At 41.2% G+C, this 25,128-nt stretch overlaps 3 protein-coding genes across 3 annotated transcripts; 2 read left to right on the top strand and 1 right to left on the bottom strand.

The window, feature by feature from the left end:
- Positions 1–665: 665 nt before the first annotated feature.
- On the bottom strand, positions 666–7,102 carry ppa1b (inorganic pyrophosphatase 1b). Its single transcript, XM_076076727.1, has 11 exons — positions 4,147–7,102; positions 3,175–3,239; positions 2,844–2,897; positions 2,425–2,544; positions 2,187–2,273; positions 1,904–2,030; positions 1,696–1,823; positions 1,416–1,501; positions 1,212–1,287; positions 1,085–1,124; positions 666–993 (listed from the first exon to the last, which is right to left on the bottom strand). Exons 1-11 carry the CDS (start codon positions 4,205–4,207, stop codon positions 962–964), a joined length of 876 nt encoding a protein of 291 aa, XP_075932842.1. The 5' UTR covers positions 4,208–7,102; the 3' UTR covers positions 666–961.
- On the top strand, positions 6,664–10,071 carry eif4ebp2 (eukaryotic translation initiation factor 4E binding protein 2). Its single transcript, XM_076076729.1, has 3 exons — positions 6,664–6,991; positions 7,946–8,125; positions 8,316–10,071. The coding sequence occupies exons 1-3, from the start codon at positions 6,859–6,861 to the stop codon at positions 8,345–8,347; spliced, it is 345 nt and encodes a 114-aa protein (XP_075932844.1). The 5' UTR covers positions 6,664–6,858; the 3' UTR covers positions 8,348–10,071.
- Positions 10,072–11,186: 1,115 nt separating this feature from the next.
- Positions 11,187–14,632, top strand: rps24 (ribosomal protein S24). The gene is made up of 5 exons (XM_076076728.1): positions 11,187–11,276; positions 12,000–12,065; positions 12,174–12,383; positions 12,955–13,068; positions 14,544–14,632. The coding sequence occupies exons 1-5, from the start codon at positions 11,274–11,276 to the stop codon at positions 14,544–14,546; spliced, it is 396 nt and encodes a 131-aa protein (XP_075932843.1). The 5' UTR covers positions 11,187–11,273; the 3' UTR covers positions 14,547–14,632.
- Positions 14,633–25,128: the final 10,496 nt, after the last annotated feature.

Raw genomic sequence — 25,128 nt, forward strand, 5'->3', positions numbered from 1 at the left:
CCATAAACGCGCACTCTATTTTTACTGCTGATTATTTTGGGAATGTTTAATACGTAATTGTAAACAATATTAACACATGCAATGTTCTAGACACAGGTAAACATGAAGTCCTCAAGCACAATGTAAAGTTATGTTAAATATGACCGTGTATTTTGAATGTGAGGTCCCAAAAATGTATTTCATTGTAAATGTTGAGTAACAAAATTCCCCGTGTGGACTACTAAAAAAACTCTGGAAGTAATTTTTCTATTATACCTATTTGTTATTCTTTATTGGTCCATATAAACTGTTAGAAAATAAGAAAAGGAAGAGCATATGCCTGATGGTATAGGTTTATCACAAATAAATTAAGACGGAGGAATTACCTATTATAACATACATCACAAAGATTAATGTAAAAAACATTAAGTATAGCCGTAAATAAATGCATCAAAAAAGAAAAGTAATGTAGGGTACTGAACACTAGGTGGCAGCCTTATAACAAAGAGAAGTTCAGTCCAAAGCAGTATTTTAAAGATAAAGCAAATTTCAACTTGATTTCCTTAAAGTTCTCTCACTAACAGCTCTGCTCATTAAACGTGAGGTCATGGCAGCAACAGAGAAACTAGTGCTCATCTCCTGATTCAGAATAGATTCTGTTGCAGACAAAGAAATCCCACTTTGACGATAATTTAACCAGAGAAGCTTTATTTAAGCAGTTCAGAGTCTCATACATGATGGCACAAGTATCTACAAGAGTAGTACAGCACATCTCCAAAGACATGTTAAATAAGGAAAATGAATTGGTCAAGACATGAGTACTTTTTTTTACTTTTTCTTTTTCTACAGTATCAAACATCTAACCATCTGCAGGGAAACAGCCAGCCCAGACCCAGACATCCCATTGGTTCCCATTGGTAAGACCATCTTCCAGTACGAGAGATGAGCCTTTCACTCTGCTCCAATCCAAACCGCTGCTGGTTTACTTCCTCTCATAGTAGAACCATTTCTCTACTGCAAATCAAAACGCCAATCTCACATCAGATTAATCATGTTCAGCAGAAATAATGTATTATTTACAGGAATATTTTCTTTGAAAAGCTACCTGATGAGGGGATGGGTTCTTCTTTTCCACAAGGACTCGTCTAAAAATAGAGTGAAACATCAGTTATGATGGAGGAATAAAGTATTGACATCTGTCGTCGTGTTGGAAAAAACAAAATCATACTTACTCCACCGACAACAGCTTTAGCCTCCTCCACTGAACAGTAGTACGGGCTGTCACTGGCCGACACACACGTGTTTTTGCTGTATTGCATGATAAGACACAGTCATTCATAGTTTAGAAGCTATACTTTAATACCCTTCAGTTAACATTTGTCCTAAAAAGCAGCTGTAATTTCAGCCGTGGTCAAAGTAGTAAGAACAGTGTTCACCAGCTCAGTTCACCAGCACTGCTCTTTTGGGAAATGAGGGCTTTCCAGAAGTTGTGAGTGCTCTTGATTACTTCAATGGCAAAGTCCTGAAACACAGAAAAAAACAGTTACGTGCTTAGAACAATCTGTTTGTAATTAAATTGAATTCTAGTTTAAGTGAAGTTAGCACACGTTTGACAGAGGCATGAACTGCAGTTCACTGAAAGTACGTTTAAGATTAATCCAAAACCATTTGTCAGTAGAAAGATAAAGTGGAATAAGGGCGTGTTAGGGTGGAGACCTTGTCTTTGAACTCGTCGTTGAACGCAAACTGGTTCTCCGGCTTCCCGTCTGGCACTTTGTACCTCCTGAACCAGTCCACCGTGGACTCCAGGTAACCAGGTTTCAGGCGCTGGACATCACTGATGTCTGAACGAGGACAATATAATGAGTTCAGTACGACTGATGGAGGACTGCTACGAAGAAAAAAAAGAGAAGAGGGTTCTTACTGTTCAGGTCGCCGGCCTCAGGGTCCTCCACATTGATTGCAATCACTTTCCAATCAGTCTCTCCCTCATCGATCATGGCCAGGACCCCGAGCACCTTCACTTTGATCACCTCCCCGCGGGAACACACCTAGAGAGGACGTTTGAGTTTGCAGTTCATTTTCTGTTGACCTCAGCAGCATTAGCCTTTTTCAATTAAATAAATGTACACAACAAACAATGAAATCGATAATCGCGGTGCCTTAGCGCCCTCATGAAAGGGGACAAACATCAGCTAGTGTCGTACCTTAGTGCCGATCTCACAGACGTCAATGGGGTCGTTGTCACCGCAGCAGCCGGTGTCTTTATCTTTGTGGGCGGGATCTTCCCATGTCTGAAGCGCCACACAACAAAGCATGCCAGCTGAATTTAAGAACAATTACACAACTTCTGCTGTTGTACATTTTAAACGCTGCAAGATTCATCTAATGCCGTCACAGTTTTTCAGGAGGACACGTTGGAATTGGAAAAACAAAAACACTAACCTGAGGAATGGCTCCGTAGTTCCATATGTAGCCCTTATGTGGGAAAACATTGGCAACATATCGCAACTTGCCCTTCTTCACATCTTGCTTTACTGGGTTCAAAGGGTCTTTTGTAGCAATCTGAAAATACAATTGTGTTGCTGTTACTTTTAAAAGAACTGATTAGTGCTAAAAAGACAAAAAAAAGGTATTATTTAATTTATGTTAAAGTGCATTTTGTGATGTCTTACTGCAACCGAAGAACTACACATTTGCATCTAGTTGCAATGCAATACATAGCATGACTAGAAATAAATGTACTAATGGTTAATCCCACTGTTTGAACTTTCAGATGACGGATTAACCTTTTAGTTAATGAAAACATGTTAAACCCTGTTGGATAAAATGTTAAAGACATTGTGATTAACTGACACTCATACCTCCATCTTTGCGTTTGTCCACCTTGGTACTTCGACAACCACGTGGAAGATGTTCTGTAAGAGCATGTTTGGTCAAAACTTTAACAGGATAATTGTTTCATAACAATAAGATAATACCTAATCTACTGCAATCACAAGAGGTATTGACACAGCACTGAGGAAATAAAGAGTAAAGGCCGTTGCCTCAGGAAATAGACTCCGACCTTTCTCCTTATTTAAACTACATATTCATGGCAGCACCACAGGTTACATGTTGAGCAGCGGGTTTATTTAAAGGGTACACAAAATACATGTATATATATATTTGTAAAGGGGACAGATGCTACCGTACCTGCTTCTCATCAGCGTATATTGGTATGTCATGGAAGGGTGAAACATACTTTCCCTCAGCATTCTCTGTGAAACAGATGAAACAAAGTATGAACACAGACAGAGGACGAGCTGCTCTTATCTGTCTCTTATCAACAACAAGTGTCCTACACCAGAACACATCGAGTCATATCATCGGGTGGAGTGGATTTGCCAACAGAGTACAGATAGGTTTTCATTACTGCTTACTTTCACTTCCAGCTGAAGGAGTTACGTGATGGGGGGAAAAAAACACAGATTACAGTTGATGTGTTTTTGTGTGTACAGCATGGCCTCTCCCAATTCATGGTGCAATGACACATCTAGGGTAGTGCCCCAAGGCCGTGTGTGTTTTGGCTGTGTGTGTTTAAAGTACTGCATTTTAAAGGCTTGACTTGGGCTTGTCTTTAAAAACTGTAAAAAATGATGTATATAATGTGTCTGTGCTACTAAAGTGAGCATTAACCGGTTAACAGCTCACATTTCTGTGTTATTCAAACCAATGTGGTTTATTAACGTCTTATAATCAGAGAGGGCGTTGCCTCACCAACTCAAAGCTTTTATGATTTTAATGCCCGATGACGTGTTCGAGCACCTCGTCAGATTTCCCAAAAATAGCAAACTTCCTTCTCCAAAGTCCACCCGGCAAGAATGGTCTGCGATCAGCTTTACGGTGACGTTATGTCATCTTGCTCGGGACACCGGTGTACCCTACGAAACTGGTTTGCGCCAATTAAAATGGCTCAAACCGAGTATTTAGGACTATGCGAACAAGTGGATGTTTGTGTCAGAACATGAGTACAAACTATCACTGATAGGATGAAACAAATCGGCAACATTAGTGAATAAGTGACACGTGGGAGGTCGCAGAGCTAGCCGGTGGGCTTTTGTGAATAGACCTCAAAGTAGCAAACGATGACAACAACTTTATCATTTCTACTCGGTTTCTACTTACTGAAGAATAAGCGGTAGTTCAGGGAGTTGAGGTTCCCCCTCTCTTCCACTGTGAAGCTCATGTTTGGGTGCAGGTCTGCTGGCTCTGGGATGGAGGATCGGCGGCGGAAGGCAACGTCCGCGTTAGGTAGTAGGGACAGTTGAAAGAGAGAGCACGGCGCATGCGCGCTTTGCTTGTGATGCCTTCAGAAGCTATCGGAATTATCAACATTTAGCAGATGGAATACACAAAAAAGGTGGATAAAAACATAATTTAAGACAAAACCTATGGATGAACAGCGATGCAAATGTTGTAATATGACACATGATGTCATCTGGTATTGTGGTTATAACCATACCATAGGAGTGACGTAGATACGCCGTATATGGCTCTGCGGCAGCGACTTGTCAACCACAGTAAGCCCCTTCTAAAGCATACTCCGCTTTGTGGTCTATTATACTCTAAATGAGACCATCATTTATTAAATGAAAACCAGGCTGTATTGTAGAAGACTTAAAACTAAGGGTAGAGACCATAAAATAATATTTACAATGTTTACAATAAATCAAGTGCCGTATTGGTCATTTTCTCATAGACTTACTCATAGAATTTTATGTTTTTTACAGTATCGTGTTAGAGCAAACGGTTTATTTGGGGAGATATTTTAAAAGAGTTGTTTTTGATTAAATATAACTTTAAGCTTTGTTTTGGTTGCTTTTTCTGATGGGAGCGTTCTTCACACATGATATGTTCAAGGACCGTCGGAAATTATGTAAATATGACGATCATTTTTTTTCAGATTCTGAGTATGATAAACGGTGTAGTTTTGGCGATTGTTTTAAGAAAACATGCTTTTCAATATTTCAATCTTTCGGGGTTCAGAGGGTTAAATATATCTAAACACTGAAGCTTTGAATAATTACAACATATATGTCCTGAGTCAATACATCTTGTCTGTTAGCTTTTAGTTATTTCATTATAACCAGCTGCTGAGGTTATGATCTCACATGACTTATGGCTTGTGCATCTGCATCAGAGACACTAATTATAGGGTGCAGAAAAGTCTAAGTGCATGTTGGGAGAATTAGTGAACTGACGAAAAACAAAAAGCAGAGCAGTCCTGGTAATCCATGTCTTTATATACAGATGTCAAAATTGTTTGCATATATAATACGGAACGTTCAAAGAAATGTGCCTAAAACCATCTTGATTAGTCTGGTCGAATTGAAGTTTAAAGTAGATTTGAAACAGTAGTAGTTTCAGTTTGGAAAAAAAAATCTCTAATAAATACATATTATAATTATTGATCATAATTGTTGTTGTAAAATGTTACTTTCCATCTTCTCAAAAGTGTGTGTGTGTGTGTGTGTGTGTGTGTGTGCGTGTGTGTGTGTGTGTGTGTGTGTGTGTGTGTGTGTGTGTGTGTGTGTGTGTGTGTTTTCAAATAGTTCAAAATTTGACGGCCTCTGACTGCGGAAACTTAATATTGTTCCACCTGTGGAAAGATTACGAGACGCACTTGAATGCAGCCTCGAACATGCATTGAAGTATGTTACTAAAATAAAAGTGTGTAAGTATAATCAGGACAACGTACCCATATATTAAAAGTAAAGAACTCATTGCAGAAAAAAATGGCTCCAGTAACCATTATGCATTAATATAAAAGCAGGATTTAACTATTGTATCAGTGATCATGTTTTAATTATTCTGTATACTGCAACTAACAACTATTTATATCATCGACCAATCTGCTAATTATTGTTTCCAATATTGGATTGATTGTTCGGTTTGATAAAATTATGGAAATAGTGAGATATAGCATCACAATTACCTGGAACCCAAAGTGACACCTTCACAATACTTGTTCTGTCTCACCAACAGTCCAACTTTTTCTCCAAACTTCAAAAAAAATTCATATGATACTGAAAAAAGCTAATACTCATATTTGAGGCTTGAACTATGAAATGTTTGGCATCTTTGCATTACAAACCATTATCAAAATAGCCAGTGCATTTTCTATCTATTTGTCTAATTGATTAATCAGCTAAGCTGTAGGCTATATACTGGTTGGTAGTTAGTAAGTAAGTAAGTATCTAGTAACTTAAGATTTCCAATAATTATATTGAAATAAAAATAGCCTGCACAATATTTCCCACAATAATGAAGATGAAAAGATGGAAAGTTGTCCTACAAGTACCTCAAATATGTTCTGAAAGCAGCCTAGGCTGCATGAGTTGAGTAAATGTACTTAGTTGTTCCACCACTGGTTATTATTAGCGTTAGGGAATTAAAATAAATAGTATGATTATAGGTGGATTTTTCAATGATTTATGCTCCTGGATGAGAAGAATATTCAGATGAGGTCAGTTATATTGTGAACGTTTTATGAATAATGGGGTTCAGGTATGGAGAAATCTGACAACCGTGTCACAGTTCCTACCAGCCTGCATGATTTCTAAACGAAAACACATGTTTTTAAATCAAGGAATACACAGTAGGCTGATGCTCCACGCCTCTGACGTCACATCCGCCCGCTGCTCGTCGCTCTTCCTGCCTTTGCTGAGGGAGCGGACGGTGCTGACGGCTGGGAGGACGACAGGAGAGACGAGAAAGCTTTCTAGGAAGACCAGAGAGTGGGAAACGGCCCCCGGGTTTCCAGCGTCCGTCGGGAAAAACAAACACCTGCAATACTTCTTGTAGCTGCTGGATTTGTCACCTCAACGGCGCTGAAAAATGTCGACCAGTCGTCAGCTTAGCGAGTGCAGGGCCATCCCGACCAGGACGGTGTTGATCAACGACACAACGCAGCTACCTCATGACTACTGTACCACCCCTGGAGGCACTTTATTCTCCACCACTCCCGGAGGTAAGATGATCATTACCGAGCTTCTATTCACAGAGGAAACGGAGGATGATGATCGTTGGTTTGCACTCTCACCAAACCTGTAAATGTTATGTCACCGTGGCCTGCTGGCTGCCTTGTCATCACGATCAAAACAAAAACAAAGCTAAGCCCCGCCCCCTGGGCTCTCTCGCGGCTGTCTGATTGGCCGGTTTGCAGCGCAGAGATTCTGGTAAATGCATCGTGCTGTTAAGGAGGAAATGTTGTGTTTGACACCCATGTGACAACCAACAGCTTAAAGCAAATCATTTATATGTCATTTATATGATTCATTGCAGTGTATAGAATATGTGTACACATGTTATGATCATGTCATATGTCAAGTCTGTGATTATGAAAATATTTGCCCATATATTTTCAATTTAAATACACATTTTCTTTGACACTATTAATATGAGTATTTTCTAAAGCAGTGGTTACTAAACTTGGCTCACAGAGCAATTGCAGGGGGGGGGGGAAGTGAAAAGTGTGAAGTGAAACCAGAGTTAAACAGCAGACATTTTGACCAGTCATACACAGGTGTTACTGATAAAAATAATTGCTATATTGCATCGCTGTAACTGAGCAATTGTTATTAGTTATTTTTCTTTTTGTCTGCTGTGAAAAAGGTCCGTGAATCTGGTTAATGTGGGAACGATAAATAAACAAGAGTGCTGTGATGCCAGCAAGGCATTATTCAGAAAGCAAATAACATGTACATTACATGATAGAGGGAGTTTTGACATTATTTATGACTTGCTTTTTATTGTCAAAGCCCTGCATCTGCCTCAGAATAGACTGGAACTGGCAGAGGTGTTTAACTAAAGACTAATTGTAAGAAATGTAGACATTTTTAGACAAGGTGGCTTCAATCCGGGCCCTCTGGATGAAGGCCAGCGTTTTGACGAGTAACTGGAACTTACATGTGTTTTGTTGCAGGAACCCGGATCATCTATGATCGTAAGTTCCTACTGGACCGGCGTAATTCTCCCATCGCCCGGACTCATCCAGCTCACCTGCCTGTCATCCCTGGGGTGACCAGCCAAAATGTCCTGAGAGAGAACAAGAAGAATGAAGCCAACAACCGCATCAACAACCATGATGGCAAGCCCACAACCGGTAAGAGTCACAGCATGGACCAACTTGTGTAACAGGGAGTGTTGTGTTGGCACAGCCACCAGTCTTCTTCTCAAACATGTGACCAGGCATCACGCAGTGCACCTTTTTAATAACCACCGTGATAATTAAACAACCCAGCCCTGTTCCAGACAGTCCTCAACACCGTGTTGTCTTCTGTTTTGCTTTCAAGGTGATGATGCTCAGTTTGAAATGGACATCTAACCGACTGGAACCGCACCAGCAAAAGCAAATGACCTGGCATCCCGTGTGCCAGTGGCTTGGCTTGTAGAAACCAATGTTGTGAGCCCTCATGGCAGCCATCTTCTTTAGCGCTCTGTCTCGCTGCTGACTGTAATGTGTGTAAACCATGGGGATTCAGTGTATCATACATACAAACCACACAATGAGGGAGCCGGCCTGAATATTCTTTGTCCAATTAGCAGATTGCAGTGCTCATCTTCCAGCTTTCTGTGAGTCGGGATCTTTAACAGAGCACACGATACAACTGAGAATATCCCACGTTAAATGGGAGAGGAAGCACTGGCCTTAGAATCAGTCAAAATCTTTGATATTCATCGCAGTCTTTGGTTTTGTTTTGAAGGCCCTTGTAAGCATGCTATTTAAGTGATTTTTTTTTGAATGTCTTTTTGCTTTTCTGAACTACTTGAAAAGCTCCACAATCTATTACCGGTTGTTTGGTCTGATAAGCTTCCTGTGATGGTGTGCAAAGGGATGCTGCTCTTGTTTTTATTTAGCAATTAGGTGAAGATGCCATTCCAATGCTTCAATTTCCATTACCGACACAAGCCTCTGCGAGTTTCCAAAAACTTTTTAAAAATGAATTTTAGGCAGTGACTTTGTCGTGAATTAACTTTCAGAACAGTAAAACAATGAAGCCATTCAATCATCACTAATGTGACCTTGCTAGTATTGTTTGTGCACATTCCTCCTGCTGAGAAAAGTCAATACACTTTGTCTCCAGCTTTGCAGAAGCTTTTTGTTCACAATTTGATCGTTCTAAGAAAGGAGGTTTTACTCTGCAACATCTGGCAGGTGTTTTTATTTTAATATCTAGACCAGATAAACATTTAGATTAACGTGGAAATGGTTGATATCACAATGGCAATTTTTGGGGTGAAAAGCTAGATTTTTGAAACACAAAATATCCAGATGTTTTATATGCATTTTATTTTTTTATTTAGTTTCTTAGTATTGGGGGTATTTGTTTGGGTGTCAGCACTGTGAAGCCTTTGAATGAAGTGTCAAAGAACCAGAAGACATTGTTTGCATCAGGCTTGATCATCTACAGCACATATCTGTCCCCAGTGTCCTCAACATTATTCCTTCCATGTGTCCTGTCTGTCCATGCCTTACTTTACATCAAATGCAGACACTACAATTAGGTTCCTAGTCATCAATTTGTACTTTCCAACAGATGTTTATTTTTTCACTGGAACATTGAACAGGTAACATTGTTCTTGGCAATTTGGCAAAACAAATGTGTTTTATGTTTTTTTTTAATCATAGTCATGTCTGTTAATTGTACCGTGTCCAAGTAGCAGTTCTTTACTTGGACAATACATCACCAGGAGTACAACGGCTGAAATGATGTCTATCAAAGGTTTTCTTTTTTTCTTTTTGGCTTTGTATTTAATTCTGACCATGTTTGGTGACAAATACATTTAGGGGTCGCTTGAACCCAATTTGCATTGAGTATTTTTGGCGGTAAAACTTTGTAGAACAACATCATAATTCAGATTGCAGATTTATTTCAAATCAGTTTGGTTTCGACAATGAGGGCTGAACATTGTGTGTTGAAGGAGATTTGAAACAAAACTTACTGTAACTTTCCGCTCTTATTTTAAGTATAACTTTATTTTAAATGAAACTCCAATGCCAGTGAACTCTGTTGCTGCAAGATCAATAAAGTTCCGTAACCAAAAAAATTAGATGTTGTGTTTTTAATGATCTGTTTGGTGTGGTTTTAGCTATTTCTAATGTGACAACAACACGGATAGAATCGTTTAACATGACTAAGTAAAGGCCAATATTCTTACAATGTTTCAATACGGAGCAGGAATCTCTTCTGTATATTTTTACCACGATATTTCTCAGTATGTTGCCTCAGTAACACTGACTCATGCTGTGCAACAGAGCGGAGCCTTCTTTCCACATCTGAAATGTCATCAAAAGTACTCCTTACCAAACTAAAAATAAAACCTCTTCACACACACTTCGATTCATTTTTCTATTCATGGAACTTTATTTGGACAACTAACTGTATAGGGAGCAGTGAACTACATGTGATGTTCTTTGATTAATTGCATGAATTTACGCCACTGCAGTACAAAATCAACTGTCTCGTAGGTTTCTGGGTGTCCGGGTAAATTAAAAAGCTGGCATGCATAGTCTGCTATGTGCAATGTACTCAACTCCATGGAAACATAAAGGTGACAGGGTACATGCACAATGTACAGAGGTGAGGGGTGAAGGTGGGGGTCCAACATCCAATTCTGGCCCTGGGCCCCTTTAACAGGTTCATCCAGACATGTGCACAATTATTATGTACATTTTCATAATTACAACGTGTTTGTTATTATCATTAGTTACCTTAACAATGAATAATGTGGTTATTGACATCTTGCTTTCCTCATCCTCTGAACTGAATGGCACTAACTAATATTCAGACGCACATTACTGACGTCCAGCGGACTAAAGAGGAACCGCAGGTGACGTTTTCCTACATGTCAGTTTATCCACAGTACTTTTACACTTTTACAATTTACACATCTAAACGGCCCAGCTTGTGTTTTTACCTCAATGTTCATGAATGCTATAGATCTGTCAGCATGAATGCAGAAATAAAAAGTATTGTTTTGTTGGCGGAGAAAAAACATCAGGCTTTGCCTAAATACGCGAACGCGAATAGGTTAATTCTTTGTAATGTATTATAAAGACTATATCATGTACTAGCTCTATATTAAGTTTGCTGAAAGAAAAACAATAAAACATTTTCACCGAGTTCTTAGACTATGTTTTTACGTCAGGCAAGGCAAGTAGGTGCCCACTCATTTCTGTGCAGGCATTAATCCGGTCGCCTGCTGGTCCTTCCTCCTTTTCTACGTCCCTGAGCGAGCCCGGCGTCAAGATGGTGAGTCTGGTGGTAGAATATAAAGTATAATCCGTTGATCATCGAGGCCATCCGTCCATCTGAACACATTCCATTCCCTATAAGTGATGGTTTAAGTGTGCGCTATAGTATAAGCTCGATATTGATGAGGTTTGACGCTAGCTGAGAGGAAATTCAGCGGCACCATCCAAATGCTAACCCAGTTGTTCGTCAGGACGCTATACACACACTGTATTTACCTCCTTTGGGATGGTTCATATACTTTCCTCTTTGTGTTTACATTAATTTGTATTCTCCATGAATTCTCGTTAAACTACACTGATGCTCAAAGGAGTATTTAGACGTGTATTGGTTGTCAATAAATGGACTTGAAGTCCTAGCTCCCAGCTAACAACGTTAGCATACACTACACTGGTAGCCATGGCCCTCATGTTGCATGAACAGGGAAATTAAACTGCGGTAGTATTGCTCAGCTTTATCAACTGGCACATGGTTGTTTTAGAGACGGGGCTGCATTGAGGCCGTGGAAACATACGTGTCCTGCTTAGCTAGCTATATTAGCTAGTTAGTCAACTGAGAAGCTAAAATATCATGTGACAGCATGTACTGATACCTGGTGAGGTACGCTGCAAATTAATGCTGGGCCTGTTTTTTAGTGTTGAGATCAGTGATTTCAGGCTGGAAATGAGTTGTTGAAATATTGTCCATTAGTGTGCATCATCTTCTGCTTTCTCCCTCCTTCAGAATGACACAGTGACAGTCAGGACCCGCAAGTTCATGACGAACCGGCTGCTTCAGAGAAAGCAAATGGTAAGTGTTTTGAAACACCTCTGCAGTGTTACTTGTGCTGATGCCACCATGAGATGAGTTTTTCTGTGATAACAGTCATGTATTCACTTCCTGTCTCTCTCTCTGCAGGTCGTCGATGTCCTGCATCCCGGCAAGGCCACGGTCCCCAAGACTGAAATCAGGGAGAAACTCGCCAAGATGTACAAGACCACCCCCGATGTCGTGTTCGTATTCGGCTTCAGGACTCAGTTCGGTGGCGGCAAGACAACAGGCTTTGCGATGGTGTACGACTCTCTAGACTACGCTAAGAAGAACGAGCCCAAACACAGACTGGCCAGAGTGAGTCTTGAACCATTGCGTCTGTGTGAACTCTTTGGTAGACGATGGTGTTTGACTGCAGAAGGCATCACCTTTTCAACTTTTCTTACACGTTCTTCAACAGCATGCAGCCGAATTGTCTTAACGTTCTGTATTGCAGAGGCTCTTCACTCCCCTCTGAGTGGTCAGCCCCTGAATATACATATATATAATATATAGGCTCCTGATGGTATGAAAAGTTATACCATAGAATGCAAGTTGCTTCTCCATAATTAACATCCCACATCGATGGTGGATAATGTGGGAACAGCCCAGTCATTTGGAGGCAGGTCATCTTTTGTATGCACAATTTGAGTTATTTTTTATTAATTAAAGGCCCAATGTAGACCCTAAATATTTTAAAGCACTTCATTCAGCTTTTCATGTCTCATGATTAGCTGTCATTAATCCATGTTATGATGCAGTACACATGCATTGTAACACATGGCTGCCACCAAGTAATGTGATCATTGTGAAGATATTTTTAACAAGTAGGTTATGATTTGCTGAAGTATGAAGTCAAATGAAACGCGTGTTCATTTGTGTTCCTCAGCACGGTCTCTATGAGAAAAAGAAGACCTCCAGGAAACAGCGCAAGGAACGCAAGAACAGAATGAAGAAAGTACGAGGCACCAAGAAGGCCAGTGTGGGCGCTGCTGGCAAAAAGGTATTGTGACCGTTTTTAGATACTTTCTACCAAATGAGCAGTCACTAAACATGCGTAAACATTGGCTTTGTTAACAGAATGGACTCGCAGTGTTCCTGTGATAGTATGCTACAAGGAAATATAATGTATTTATTGTCAAATAAGACATAATTCAATTCAGGGCGCTTGATTTATTTCTTGACTTTCATTGCAACCATTCCTGCTATTTTTTTGCTCACAACTTTTACTATTTTGAATTTTCTTTTCCATCTTTTCAATCATATCAAATGTTCTTTGGGAACTGTAGAAGGTAATAAATAGACCAACTGTAGTATGTAGATAATCCAGGAGTCTCCTACCTTTACACCCTCACCTACCCACCTGAGAGCCAAAGCCTTAGTGCTTTATCCCCTGGATGTACATGATGCATCAGATGTAAAGGATTTGACCCACTAGTGAATACTGTCCTGGCTCATCCTTCTCCTTATACCAATTTCTAGCTTGACCTGGAATCTAGTAGTGTTCTAGACCGTGTTTTGAGAAGCTAACGACTGTATTAGGAGATCCCACAGCCTAAAGAGGAAATAACTTAAAGCGTAGTGTCTGTGAAACCTCCAGGTGTAGTTTTGTTTCAATAGAACCCTAAATACTCTTGTTCCCTCTATAGCACAAGTCACTGTTCTAAAGTCACGTAGAATAGATCTCTGAATTACAACACAGCTGGACTGTAATAGCTACGGCACAAACTGGCTCTTTAAATATTGGCACCGTCCTGCCGCATCTACCATAGTTTCCATTGGCTTGGTTCTGACTGACCTGTTGAGTACAGCTGCGACAAATCCATTCAGAGATCTTTTCTATTCCATGTTTTTATTTTCAGCATGTTGACATTATTTTGTTCCGTCTTTTGCTCTCGATTTTGCATCCCGTGGATTTCTTTTGCAGAAGTGAAGTGTCAGTGTGCAGGTATAGAAGCTGAACAAGCATGGTGTGCCATTGTGTTGCACATCAAAAGCTGAAAGACCTGAGCTGTGCATGCATGATGCACCTTACCTTCCCCTCGACTTTTCCTTCAGTGCCCCCCCTCCCCTGTTTCAAACTCCCTGCTAATAGGCTTTTCCCTCTCCCCCGGTCCTTTGTACCACGATAATGGGCATATCCATTAGGCTTTGCACACTCTGCCTTACATTTACACAGAGACGAAGTGCTTTGATAATGCTTCACATCTCTAGTTAATAGAGGCAGAGCTTGAGTGTAGCATGTGGATCTTAGTTTTGTAGTGTGTTGAGTGGGTCAGTTGAGCTAAAAGCCTGCCAGTGTGTGAATCACCACAGAAATGTTTCCTGAAAATGTCTTACTCCAGTCATGATGTTTTACAAAGCTTCCAACTATGATGTTGGTCTTAAAACTGTTTGTTTTGCCCAAACATAGTTACCATTTGTTGTTGTAAGATTTAAATGTGCTCTGGTATTAATTCTGCTGTTCTCTCCCCACAGTGAGCCCGGACAACCAGGGAGGGTCTCCGTGCTCAAGATGTTCTTGTATATTGTCATCAAATAAACTTTGGAAAAAATTGGAAAAAAAATGTTTATCCGTGGGTTTATTCATTTGAACGTCCATTCATTTTGATATATTTTTGTGTTCAGCTTACATCTTTTAAGGCCCACGGCTGTAGAACAGGTCTGTAGGTTTGAGGGTCTCTGTAAATGTCTGAATTACTGTTTACAGCATTCAGTACTCACAGTCACTCAAGTTGTGTTTGTAGACTGCCATCCTCAAGTAACTTCCATCACTTTGACATCAGTGTACTTTTAGTGTTTGGTTTCATGTTTGACTTGAACAAACTAGAATGTTGACAGTGACATCCAGTGTCTGCAGGGACACTACTTCACAGCAGCCAAACAACTGTTTTCATTCTCAGCCATTCATTTATTTACCATTTTAACTGGGTTTGATAACATCAAATATAAATTACTTACTGGGCTTATAAAGTGCTTGTAATTATTATTATTTTTTTAACATAGTCTTCAGAATGTGCTGACCACTTTAAGGATATTTGTCTCTATTTTGTTAACGTAATTTTCTCTGATTTTTAAGGTTTGATTTTCTTATTGGTAGCTTTAGTCCCGTTATGACCGGTAAACTTTAATGTGAACATATTAGTGTTGCACTGGTGCTTTGCATTGGTTTAAGGATTTAGCTGTAGTAACCCAGATGTCCACATGAGGACTCTCTTCACTGATGAAAATGCATAACGAGTTGGATGCACTGAAGCAGTTACTAAAAGTATTTACCAGTTTGATCAAATATGAATCAGTAGTTCATCCTAGATGGCTGAAGCACAGATAAGCGAGTCTCTGCGTGGACGTTTACCATTTTCTGTTTATAAACACCGTTTGGAACAGAATAGATATCCCTCTTTGCTGCGTGACCTTTTCGGATTATTTGCATAGAAACACCCAGAGCGAGCGTGTAAAAGAAGTGATTAAAATGCCAGGGAATGGTCTGTCCTCGGGGGTAACCCCCCACCCCCACTGTCTCCTGCTATTTTATGGATATCAGCATTTCCTCACGTTGTGGATGCAGGAACTGCAACCAGGTCTGCCCTGAAGAAAGGTTTCAGACATGGGAGAAACATTTACTTCCCTTAAGAAGCTGCGGAAATACAAGTACATACATGAAATAACTTCTGACCTTCACTTTCTTGCAGGTAACACCCTCCTCAAGCATTATTATTTGGGACTGCACTTAAGCTATATTTAACAAACATACAATTGTCGTCATCCCTACAATTTGACATATTTCCATATCTCTACTGAGTCGTGAATGTAGGCCAGACACTTCACCACCAGAGTCCTCAGTGCCTCCATTACAAGGAAAAAAGGGAAAACCAGTGGCTTGGAGGCACTTCCATTGACACATTTTGAGTTGTGGGCCCTTCTTTCCCAGTAGAAGGGCCTATATATACCCAGCATTCCCTGTGGGCTTTGCTTCAATCGATGCCAGCCGGCAAAGATTAAACACGGACAGTTTATCAAGATCATTTCGACTCCCAACACAATAGAAACAGGAGTTACTGTATCAAGACCCCATTGATTGAGTGGACAGTGACCTGGCATGAAGGTGAATATATTAAAGGAAAATCCATTTTTCCTGGAGAGCACAAGGGCATCTAACATATTGGTGCCCAAGTAATTATGCTTTATTTTCTGCCTTGTACAGAGTCTTAAACCCTCCATGACCCAGATGATAGCAGTAGGCAGATTCATTTATCTCAGCTAAAGTGTGTGTTGGTGCCACTGTGGAGGATGAGAGTGTGTGTGGGTTGCATAGGTGTGGAGGAGGAATCCTGTGCAGGGGACCGACAAGGAAAAGACAGCGGAGTCTCCCACAGCTCCGCGGAGCTCTGCTGGTGTTCGGTTGTGGGAGGTTTGACATAAGTGGAGCTTTCAACCCAGGGTATGGTAGCAGATGGTGTTAGGAAATTAAGCTCCTCTCTCCACAGCCTCGTCGGTCCGTCCCAGGAGTCTCTGCCTCCCTGTCTTTGTCTCTTCTTCTTCTTCTTCTTCTTCTTCTTCTTCTTCTTCTTCTTCTTCTTCTTCTTCTTCTTCTTCTTCTTCTTCTTCTTCTTCTTCTTCTTCTTCTTCTTCTTCTTCTTCTTCTTCTTCTTCTTCTTCTTCTTCTTCTTCTTCTGTCCCTGCAGTGTGTTTTTATTCTTCTTGCTACTCTTTCTCTGATATCTACACCTCCTCCTTGTGTTGCTGTTGTTTGATGAGAGAAAATCTGTTTCTTTCCTGTGCTTTGATTAATACAGGAAAGGAGGATGACATCCTTTGGGAGCAGGCTCATGAAATAAGCAGGTTTTTGTTGAGAGAGTAACAGGAAGTAATAAACGGACACAATAAATGGGTTAGAGTTGTGCTGGGCGATAAGCTAAAGGGGTTGAGGATGGAGATGAGAGACAATTGGTCAGGCGATGATGTATGGTGTTGAGCTGCGGCGCAAATGTGATGCAGGCTGGTATGTTTGCTGGCACACTGCACGCTGGCTGCAGCCTCGGCGTCAGGAGGCCGTGCCGAGGGCGTCCCGGGACCCCCGTGCCAAATAAAACGAGATAAAAGGAATATATTCACCTCTGATTTCCTGTTCGGGCAGTAAGTAGTTCTGTAATGAGAATATTTCTCTGCCTGCTTGTACAACAAAAGTGTTTTTTGCTGTCGGGTTTATGATAGATGGTGAGCAACACCCTCGCAACAGGTGCAGTTTTAATGACCTGTCTCTCTCCATGCAGAGAGTCGAGTTGTGGCATTATAAGGAGAAAATGGACAGCATTCCCACATCCACGCAGATGTCAGTGGCTGCAATGGACGTCAAAGGTCTTGCTGTTCTCCATGTCAGAATATTGTGTTTACCAGCTCATTAATGTGCAACAACATGGTTCTAAACTGGATATTATACAGCGATTTAGCTTATGTTTCTCTCCTATTTGATGTTCTACCACTCGCAAGCTTATAATTGCCAAGCTGGCTAGTGTTTGTTTTCCAACCATCAGCTCAAAACTGTATGTTTTCAATGGCATTGTGAACATTTTTTGCAAGGGCCAACTTGGTGCTGTAAAGTGCGGCTGGGCATTCGAGGATGCTATGCATCTTAATGAGGTATGTCTCTCTTGTTGGCCTCAGCAGGGGAATCATCACAGCTCATTTTGCAGTCCTGCAGTGTCCTATCAGCTTTGGCAGCCTGCACTAAGTTCACTCCATCTGCCAGTTGCTAGGTGCTGATATATAAAATGATCTGCGCCTTGGTAGCCCCTGAGCAACAGGGAAGTGATTTGCTTTTGAGGACAAACTGTGTTTCGTGAATCCTAATTATCCTCTTTGCATCGCCAGACAAGACATGGTTTTGTCATTTATCCCTCTCTGGAAGCGGAGGAGGGAGGGAGGGGGGGGAGGAGGGAGGGGGGGGGGGGGGGGGGGGGGGGGGGGTTGGCAGAGACTGCAGCAAACTACATCTGCCCAAACAGACAGAATTCCCATGGATATGCTGTATATTTTCTGAAATGCAACAATGGCATTTTCCATCAATCCATTTTCACAGGTTCAGGGAGAGGTGAAAAAAAAAAACAAAAAAAAAACCTGCCGTCTAATTCTGGCACCATAAACCGGTTCGCACATGTGAAAAATCACTTCTCCGTTTCAATCATGTGAGGTGTATTGAAACTACTCTGTGGCCTTTTTTTTCAGACGGCGAACATGCTGTCTGAGGCTCTGAGGACATCAGACATGGTGTAAAAGCGTGTCAGCCCACCTGCCTCCGCACCATCAATGTCCTCAGGAATTCTGTTCATTTTTTTTTGTTGCCACGGGAAGGACTGTCGTATAGCATGAAGAAAGGGGAGAATAATGTGGATGGTTTTCAGAGGAGGAGAGAAATAGGGGGTTTGGCTGAAAGGGAGGTAAAGGAGAGAGGGAGAACCGTGAGGGTGCGGTAATGAGAAAGGGCAGCAGATGTGAGTGACAGTATGATGGAATGCTTTCTGTGATAGCCATGCTGTACTCTCCAGACTGGGAGGTGTGTGTGTGTGTGTGTGTGTGTGCACGTGCGTGTCCTTGGGTTTTAGAGAAAGGATATCAGCTTTGTGCAAAAATGTAGTTATGTGCACATCTCTTTTTCCAGGCGATTCATCATAGTCCATCAACTTGCAGATTAAATAGAATTATACCAAATGCTATATAATGCAGCACAACTGCCCCCCCCCCCCCCCCCCCCCCCCCCCCGGCTTGTAATAGCACACAGATATATTTGTCCCAACCCTGCTCTATCCTGGACATGATTTCTATATTTTATGGTAATCATTGGCTTCTTATTACCATTCTTTCCGAGATTAAGGTGAGAAGATTGACACCGCTCTCACCAACAACAAATAAATTAGCGTAGCTTAGCACAAACACTGGACTCAAGGGGAAGCAGCTAGTCTGGCTCTGTCGGCCTACCTGCACCTCTGACACACACCGATCAACACATTCTATCTCATTTCTTTAATGCCCGGACGAGAAACGGTCCAGCACGTAACCTCCGTCGTGTCGTTTTCAACACTTTGGATTTTGTGCTGATCGAACAAACGAGAGATATGATGATGATGATGAGCTTTAGATGCTGGTAGATGGATTGTGTTACCTCTTGACAGTGCCAGGCTAGCTTTTTTTTTTTTCTATGTCTTTACGGCTAACGTCTTTGCAGTAAACTAAGCTAACAGGTTTCTGGCTGTTTCCCTTATATTTATCAAAGTCACTAATTCAAATATTATATCTCCAAAAACTGGAGTGCAAATTGGGGTTTTACGGGAGTCTATGTGACTATTTCTTGGTTTCGCCTTTATGCTAAGCTACACTAATAGACTTGTGGCGCTGGCTGGAGCTTCATATCTAACAGATTCAAATCTATGTGAATCCACTAGTGATGAAAAGCAAAGAGAAATTACATCCCACAAACCCAAATGGTTTCTAACTTATCCTTTTATTAACCGCATATGTGGACACATTTATTAATTTAATTTATGAACAAAATGCTCCCTCAAGGACCAGCCTGGTCCAGTTTTCAATGAAAGAAATTTCTCTTGTGGGTGCACAGCAGTTTGATACAGTCTCTGTATATCATCGGAGAACCTGGCCAGATTGTAATGGACTTAGTTCCTTGTAAGGATGGGCCAAGGTTGTGTTTGGACTGCACACAGTACTTGGCTGTCCGTATGGCTGAGTTATTCTGCCATTTTTCAGCCCGTGCACATTCCACCACTCATTGGTATTCCTGTTAATATTACCCTCTTCAATCAGCAGCAGAGAAGCTCTGATTAATGGCAACAGTGAGAGCAATCTCCCAGTAATTCATTAAACAGGACTGGCATGAATAAAAAGGGAGATTTGCTCATATTGCCTCTCAGATCCCATAATATGTTCTGTCGCTGGAAAAAATCCATAATTCATGGGGTTGTTAGTGGCTCTCAACATATCTACGCATACAGTGCATGAAGCTATATGAAATGAATGAGGAATAAGTCAAATGTATCGTCTCATCAACTCATCATCATTATATCTGGTCATAGTTATAATAATTGATGTTTAAGTTACGGATTTACTCACCGGTCTTTTAACAAGTCCAGGTCATTAAAATGTAATACATCTTATTATCCCTCTTCATATTTCACTGATCATCTGGTCACCGGTACACTTTGTGGTCGATGGCCTTGACAAGTCGAGATAAGTGTTGATCTTTTTTTTTTTTTTTTTTAGAAACAACAAAAATCTTACAGCTCAAGACTAAATATTTATTTGTAGAGAAAGCGGCTGTAAATATCAGGCTTACCTTTTCAAGGTGAAACATTTTTCTAAAATGAAGCCATATTTTAATCCGTATTATCTTTGGTTTTTATGACATTTCGACATCAATAACTCGCTCTTCTTTAACCTCTGCTGCCAGCCCAGAGAGAATCACGACGATATACTTTTCCCACGGGGACTTTCTGATTGTCTGTGGTTCTAAATGGTGACAGGTCACTTTATTTTTCTGGTAGTTTGGATAGTGTTCCACTATTATACTGTTGCATTTCTGTATTTGCTGACTCAAAATAATGCGATATATGTTTCTATTTTATGCTTCTAAAATGGATTATTTGTTCAGTGTGATTGCTAAGCAGCTCCAATGCAGTTCCAGCCTTTTTATACAAGCTTATCAATATGATTTCAATTTACAATTTATTCACAATGAAATACATGTAAAAGACTTCCTATAAGCACCATAAGAAGCACTGCTAAACACCATAAGGAAAAAGCACTATAATCTTTCTAATGTGCATTTTAAGGATCATAAGTTCAAAATGTTTCTAAAACATTGTTCGCAAGCTGATTCTGAAGCCCAAAGAGACATCCCCGGCACCTGAACCATTGCACGAGACAAATCCCCGTCTCCAGAAGATCACCTCAGCGCTCCCATCCACCATATTATTATTATGGTGGATGGGAGCCATCCACCATATTATCACGGATTGATTTCTATCAAACATTACCCCCTGCAAATGTGCATGAGCATGGGCCATCAGGCGAGTGTCATTACTGCAGCTCATTTGCGAGGTAAGAGACGATCGGATGTGACAGGGGCGGAATTAGCTTTGTGTTGGCTCTCCGTCACTCTCGCCCAAAACTGCTGCTGGGTGGGGGAGCATGATTAAAAGGATATATAATTCCACCCCGCACATAAAAGACCCCGTGCCCCACTTTCCCTCCCACCTTTACTGTACAGCGCACAAAGGCCGTAGCCCTTTTGCTGCTCTCCTGTAGCACATGCTGCTGCGATGGAAGCCTCCCCTGTTTCTGCTGCCTTTCTTCTTCAAGGTGATTGCTGATCTGAGAGATAAAATGGATGAAAGCATCCAGGCGGAAAGCCAATCATATAGAGATTCCCTGTATTGCTTTTTCATTACAGTACACCTACATGAAACGGTTGTAGCAGCCGGTGTAACTGAGCCGAGGCCATGTTTCTTTACACTGGCTCTATAGTGGTATCTTTTGCACCGAGCAGCCGGCTGTCTCATTGAGCAGTGTTAAAAATCAATAGGCTCTGACCTTACCTCTGTCAAAGGCTGTGTTGGAGACCCCATCAGGACACAGTGTCCTCCACTGTCTAAGTACAAGCACTAGTCGACTACTAAAGCCATTAGTCAACGCTGTTGGTGGCAGTCGACTACTTGTGGACAATAAGGTTTTAGCTGATATAACAGCCGTATCTCAGCAGTTAATGTGGCAAACATTGATGCTAGAGTATTAACACATATTCCTATCTTCAGTTTTTTTTGCAATATTTCCACTGTTGCTAATTATTTCATTGCAAAGCTTCTGAATGCTGCTCAGAACAGCTGTTTCATGTGTTTAGCTACACTAGCAGCATGGCTCTAGGGATGGCAACATCAGCTCAGTCCACCACTTTGGCCCGGACTGAAATATCTCAATGCCATGAAATTTTGCACAGACATTCACGGTGTCCAGTTGATGCACTCCAACGACTTTGGTGATCCCCAGACTTTTCCTCTAGCGCCAACATGAGGTAAACATTTATGGTTTTGAGTGAAATCCCAACATGCCTCCATGGATTGCCATGTTTGGTACAGACATTAATGTTCCCCTCAGGATATAATTGTAATACGTTTGTGATCCCTTTTCACTCAGCACCATCGTTCAAAAGTTGAATTCATCCAATACTTTATGACCAAATACCTGAATACCCATCAGCCCCAGCTGTTCTTTGTGTTTCCTGCTTTTTAGAAAATGTCAGCATGCTAACGGGCTGAACTTAAAAGGTGAAAATAATCAATATTATACCTGCTGAACATCAGAATGTTAGCACTGTGTTTGTGAGCATGTTAGCATGCTGGCGTGAGCATTTAGCTGAAATCACAGCTGTGCTAACCTATACAGCCGCGCACAGAGCCGACAGAGCGTGGCTGTGGACTCTTAGTCTTGATTTAATATTTGCATCCACATGACTAGCGGATATTAGGAGTCCTGAAACCAGCTCAGCTTACATGAATTTACATTTTACCACATTAGCTTTAGTGAAATGGATGAACCTTAAAGTAAATACAACCCTACAATAAATGTATTTTCCCATTTTTCTGATTTGAATAGGTTGCCAGCCAATCGCCATCATTCCAGAGGGACCGTAAAACCAGGTGACATTGGGTCAGCCTCTAATCTCAAGGTTACACCTCAGAAAGAGTGATTTCTCCCCGTGTCAGTATTTCCAGTTGTGTTGATGGATTAGGCTTCGTGTTGAGAAGCCCATTAATAATTAAGAGGAACCCAGAATATAAGCTGCTCCCTGTTGTGCAGTCAACTGCACTGGTGCAAAATAGAGCTGAGGATTGAGGAGAAGGGGATGAATGGTGTGAAGTGCTTATGAAATATGGATATCAGGAAGAGAGCAGTTCAGGAAAGTTAACGGTGAAATGCTCAATCATCGGTTTATTGATGCAATGTAGGACTCAAAACAATCACCAACTCATCATTCCTCAGAAGCTGCATGCATTCCTAAATCAAAGATTGTGGATTTTGTGATTAAAAATCATCTTGCTTCAGTAGTAAGCCTGTGAGCATATGTACTAAAGGTCATGTGTAAATACAGTTGCCGTAGGCAGTAAAGGTTGTAATATATGACTACCACACACTGATATGCTCTCACTCTCTCTCCGTTGCATCACATTCATATAAGACTGCAGTAATTGCCTCCATAGAGCATCGTCTTATATATAAATACAAGGCTCATTACCATCCATTACAGGAGGAACGATTACTTTGAGCACTTTCCTGTGTTTGTCGGAGAAGTGGCATAAAACAGAACACCTAGGCAATCCCTAATGGCTGCAGAAACGTATGCATGATTTCATGCCTGCTGGCGAAGCTATTCTAAGAGCAACAGCTATGATTAGCGTCCCAGCGGTGATGTTTATTCCCAGTGAGGTTTCAACCCAGAATCTCAGACATCTGATGCAAAGACTTCACATAAAACGTGATCAAATAAAATGAAAAGAGATTGTGTTGCCACTGCGGAGTTTGTGTTTACTACCAGGGCAACATTATTCACTGAACAGTAATGTTGCTTCGGGCTTCTTGGGATATATCTGCCTTCTTAAGTATTTTAGTGCACTGAAGAAAAGCAGTGAGAGAAGAACAAGTCTGATCTTAAATGTGAACCCATGCCATCATGAATATTTACTTAATACTTCAAAAGACCAAAGCGCCAGGATACTCCTCGACTTTGGTTTTTATTAACTTGAAATGAGTGCATTATGAGCTACTTGAGTTGCTTTATGCCAAATGTTATATGCTCTGTTGAGCAAATGACTATGAGACTTTCACTGGCCTCCGTTGAAGACGAGACCACAATATTAAGATTTAACATCACTGCTGACATAGGTTGGAGGAAAAGGCTGTTTTGTATTCCCTCTAGCCCCGCTGAAGACCAGCATCATACAAAGTAGGGAGAGTAGCACGCTATCAATGGGCTGACTGGCTGACTGGCTCTGGCGTTCAGCTTCAAAGAACCGCCTGCAGGCATCGTTTCTAATATTGTCTCAGAGTCTGTGTTTTTCACAAAACTACTGATGCATGAGTGGCCTGGAAAAACAGAGAGGAAACATCAAAAGTGCTTTTGAAGTGTGGACCACAACTAAGCGTTTCCACCTGAAACCTCGATTGATATACGGCCATCATTTGACAGACAATCTTTTTGGGGATTATGTTTCTGTCCAGATAACATTTAGATTTATTGAACGGGCCAACGCATGCAGATGATGTGCCTCTCAGGGTGATTATGCACTTTCTCTACGCATGCTGAGGGAGCTGTACCAAGTGTAAGAGGGGGGGGGCAGAGCACCTCCTCTATCGCTGGGGTGAACAGCTGTGTTTGCCTATATGCATTGTTCATGTCTGGCATGTTAATCAGCAACCAAAACAACAGTATCAAAGTGGAGGAACTATGTCTAATTGTATCATCATGCAGCCCAAACACACAGCAGTGTGTAGGTTTCTCCCCCTTCCCCCCCAACCCACCTCCCTTTTTTTTCTTCTCACATACTACCCTCATGCACGTATGTTATGTAAGCCAGCAGCTGGGTGTTTGCAGAGAGAGTGGCCCTCAGTTGGGGTGTGTAAACATCTGCAGTGGCACACTTTATCATCACGGCATAACACAGGACCCCGGGCATTTTCTGTAGCAGGAAGCGTGTGAGTGTAAGCTGGACTTGCATGGAAAATCACAGTGACCATTAGTTACTAAGGCCTTTTCTGGTGGAATTCCTGTCAATGTTTTTTTTTTCTATTTCCTCACATCATCGCACAGTTTAGCAGATAGACGCATAATCCATGGCTTTGTGATTAAAATAACTGCGGAAAATCATTGACATTGTGTTATTTTGTTTGACCCCTACAATCACCGAGAGAGACGGACATGAGAGTCAGCGCTGCACTCTGGGAAATGACTGGTCTGTCACGCTCCGTTTGACTTCCATCTTTCATCCCCTCAATCCCTGCC

This window comes from Anarhichas minor, unplaced genomic scaffold (genome assembly GCF_050575085.1).
Source record: "Anarhichas minor isolate MPS153535 unplaced genomic scaffold, ASM5057508v1 ptg000058l, whole genome shotgun sequence".
NCBI lineage: Eukaryota > Metazoa > Chordata > Actinopteri > Perciformes > Anarhichadidae > Anarhichas > Anarhichas minor.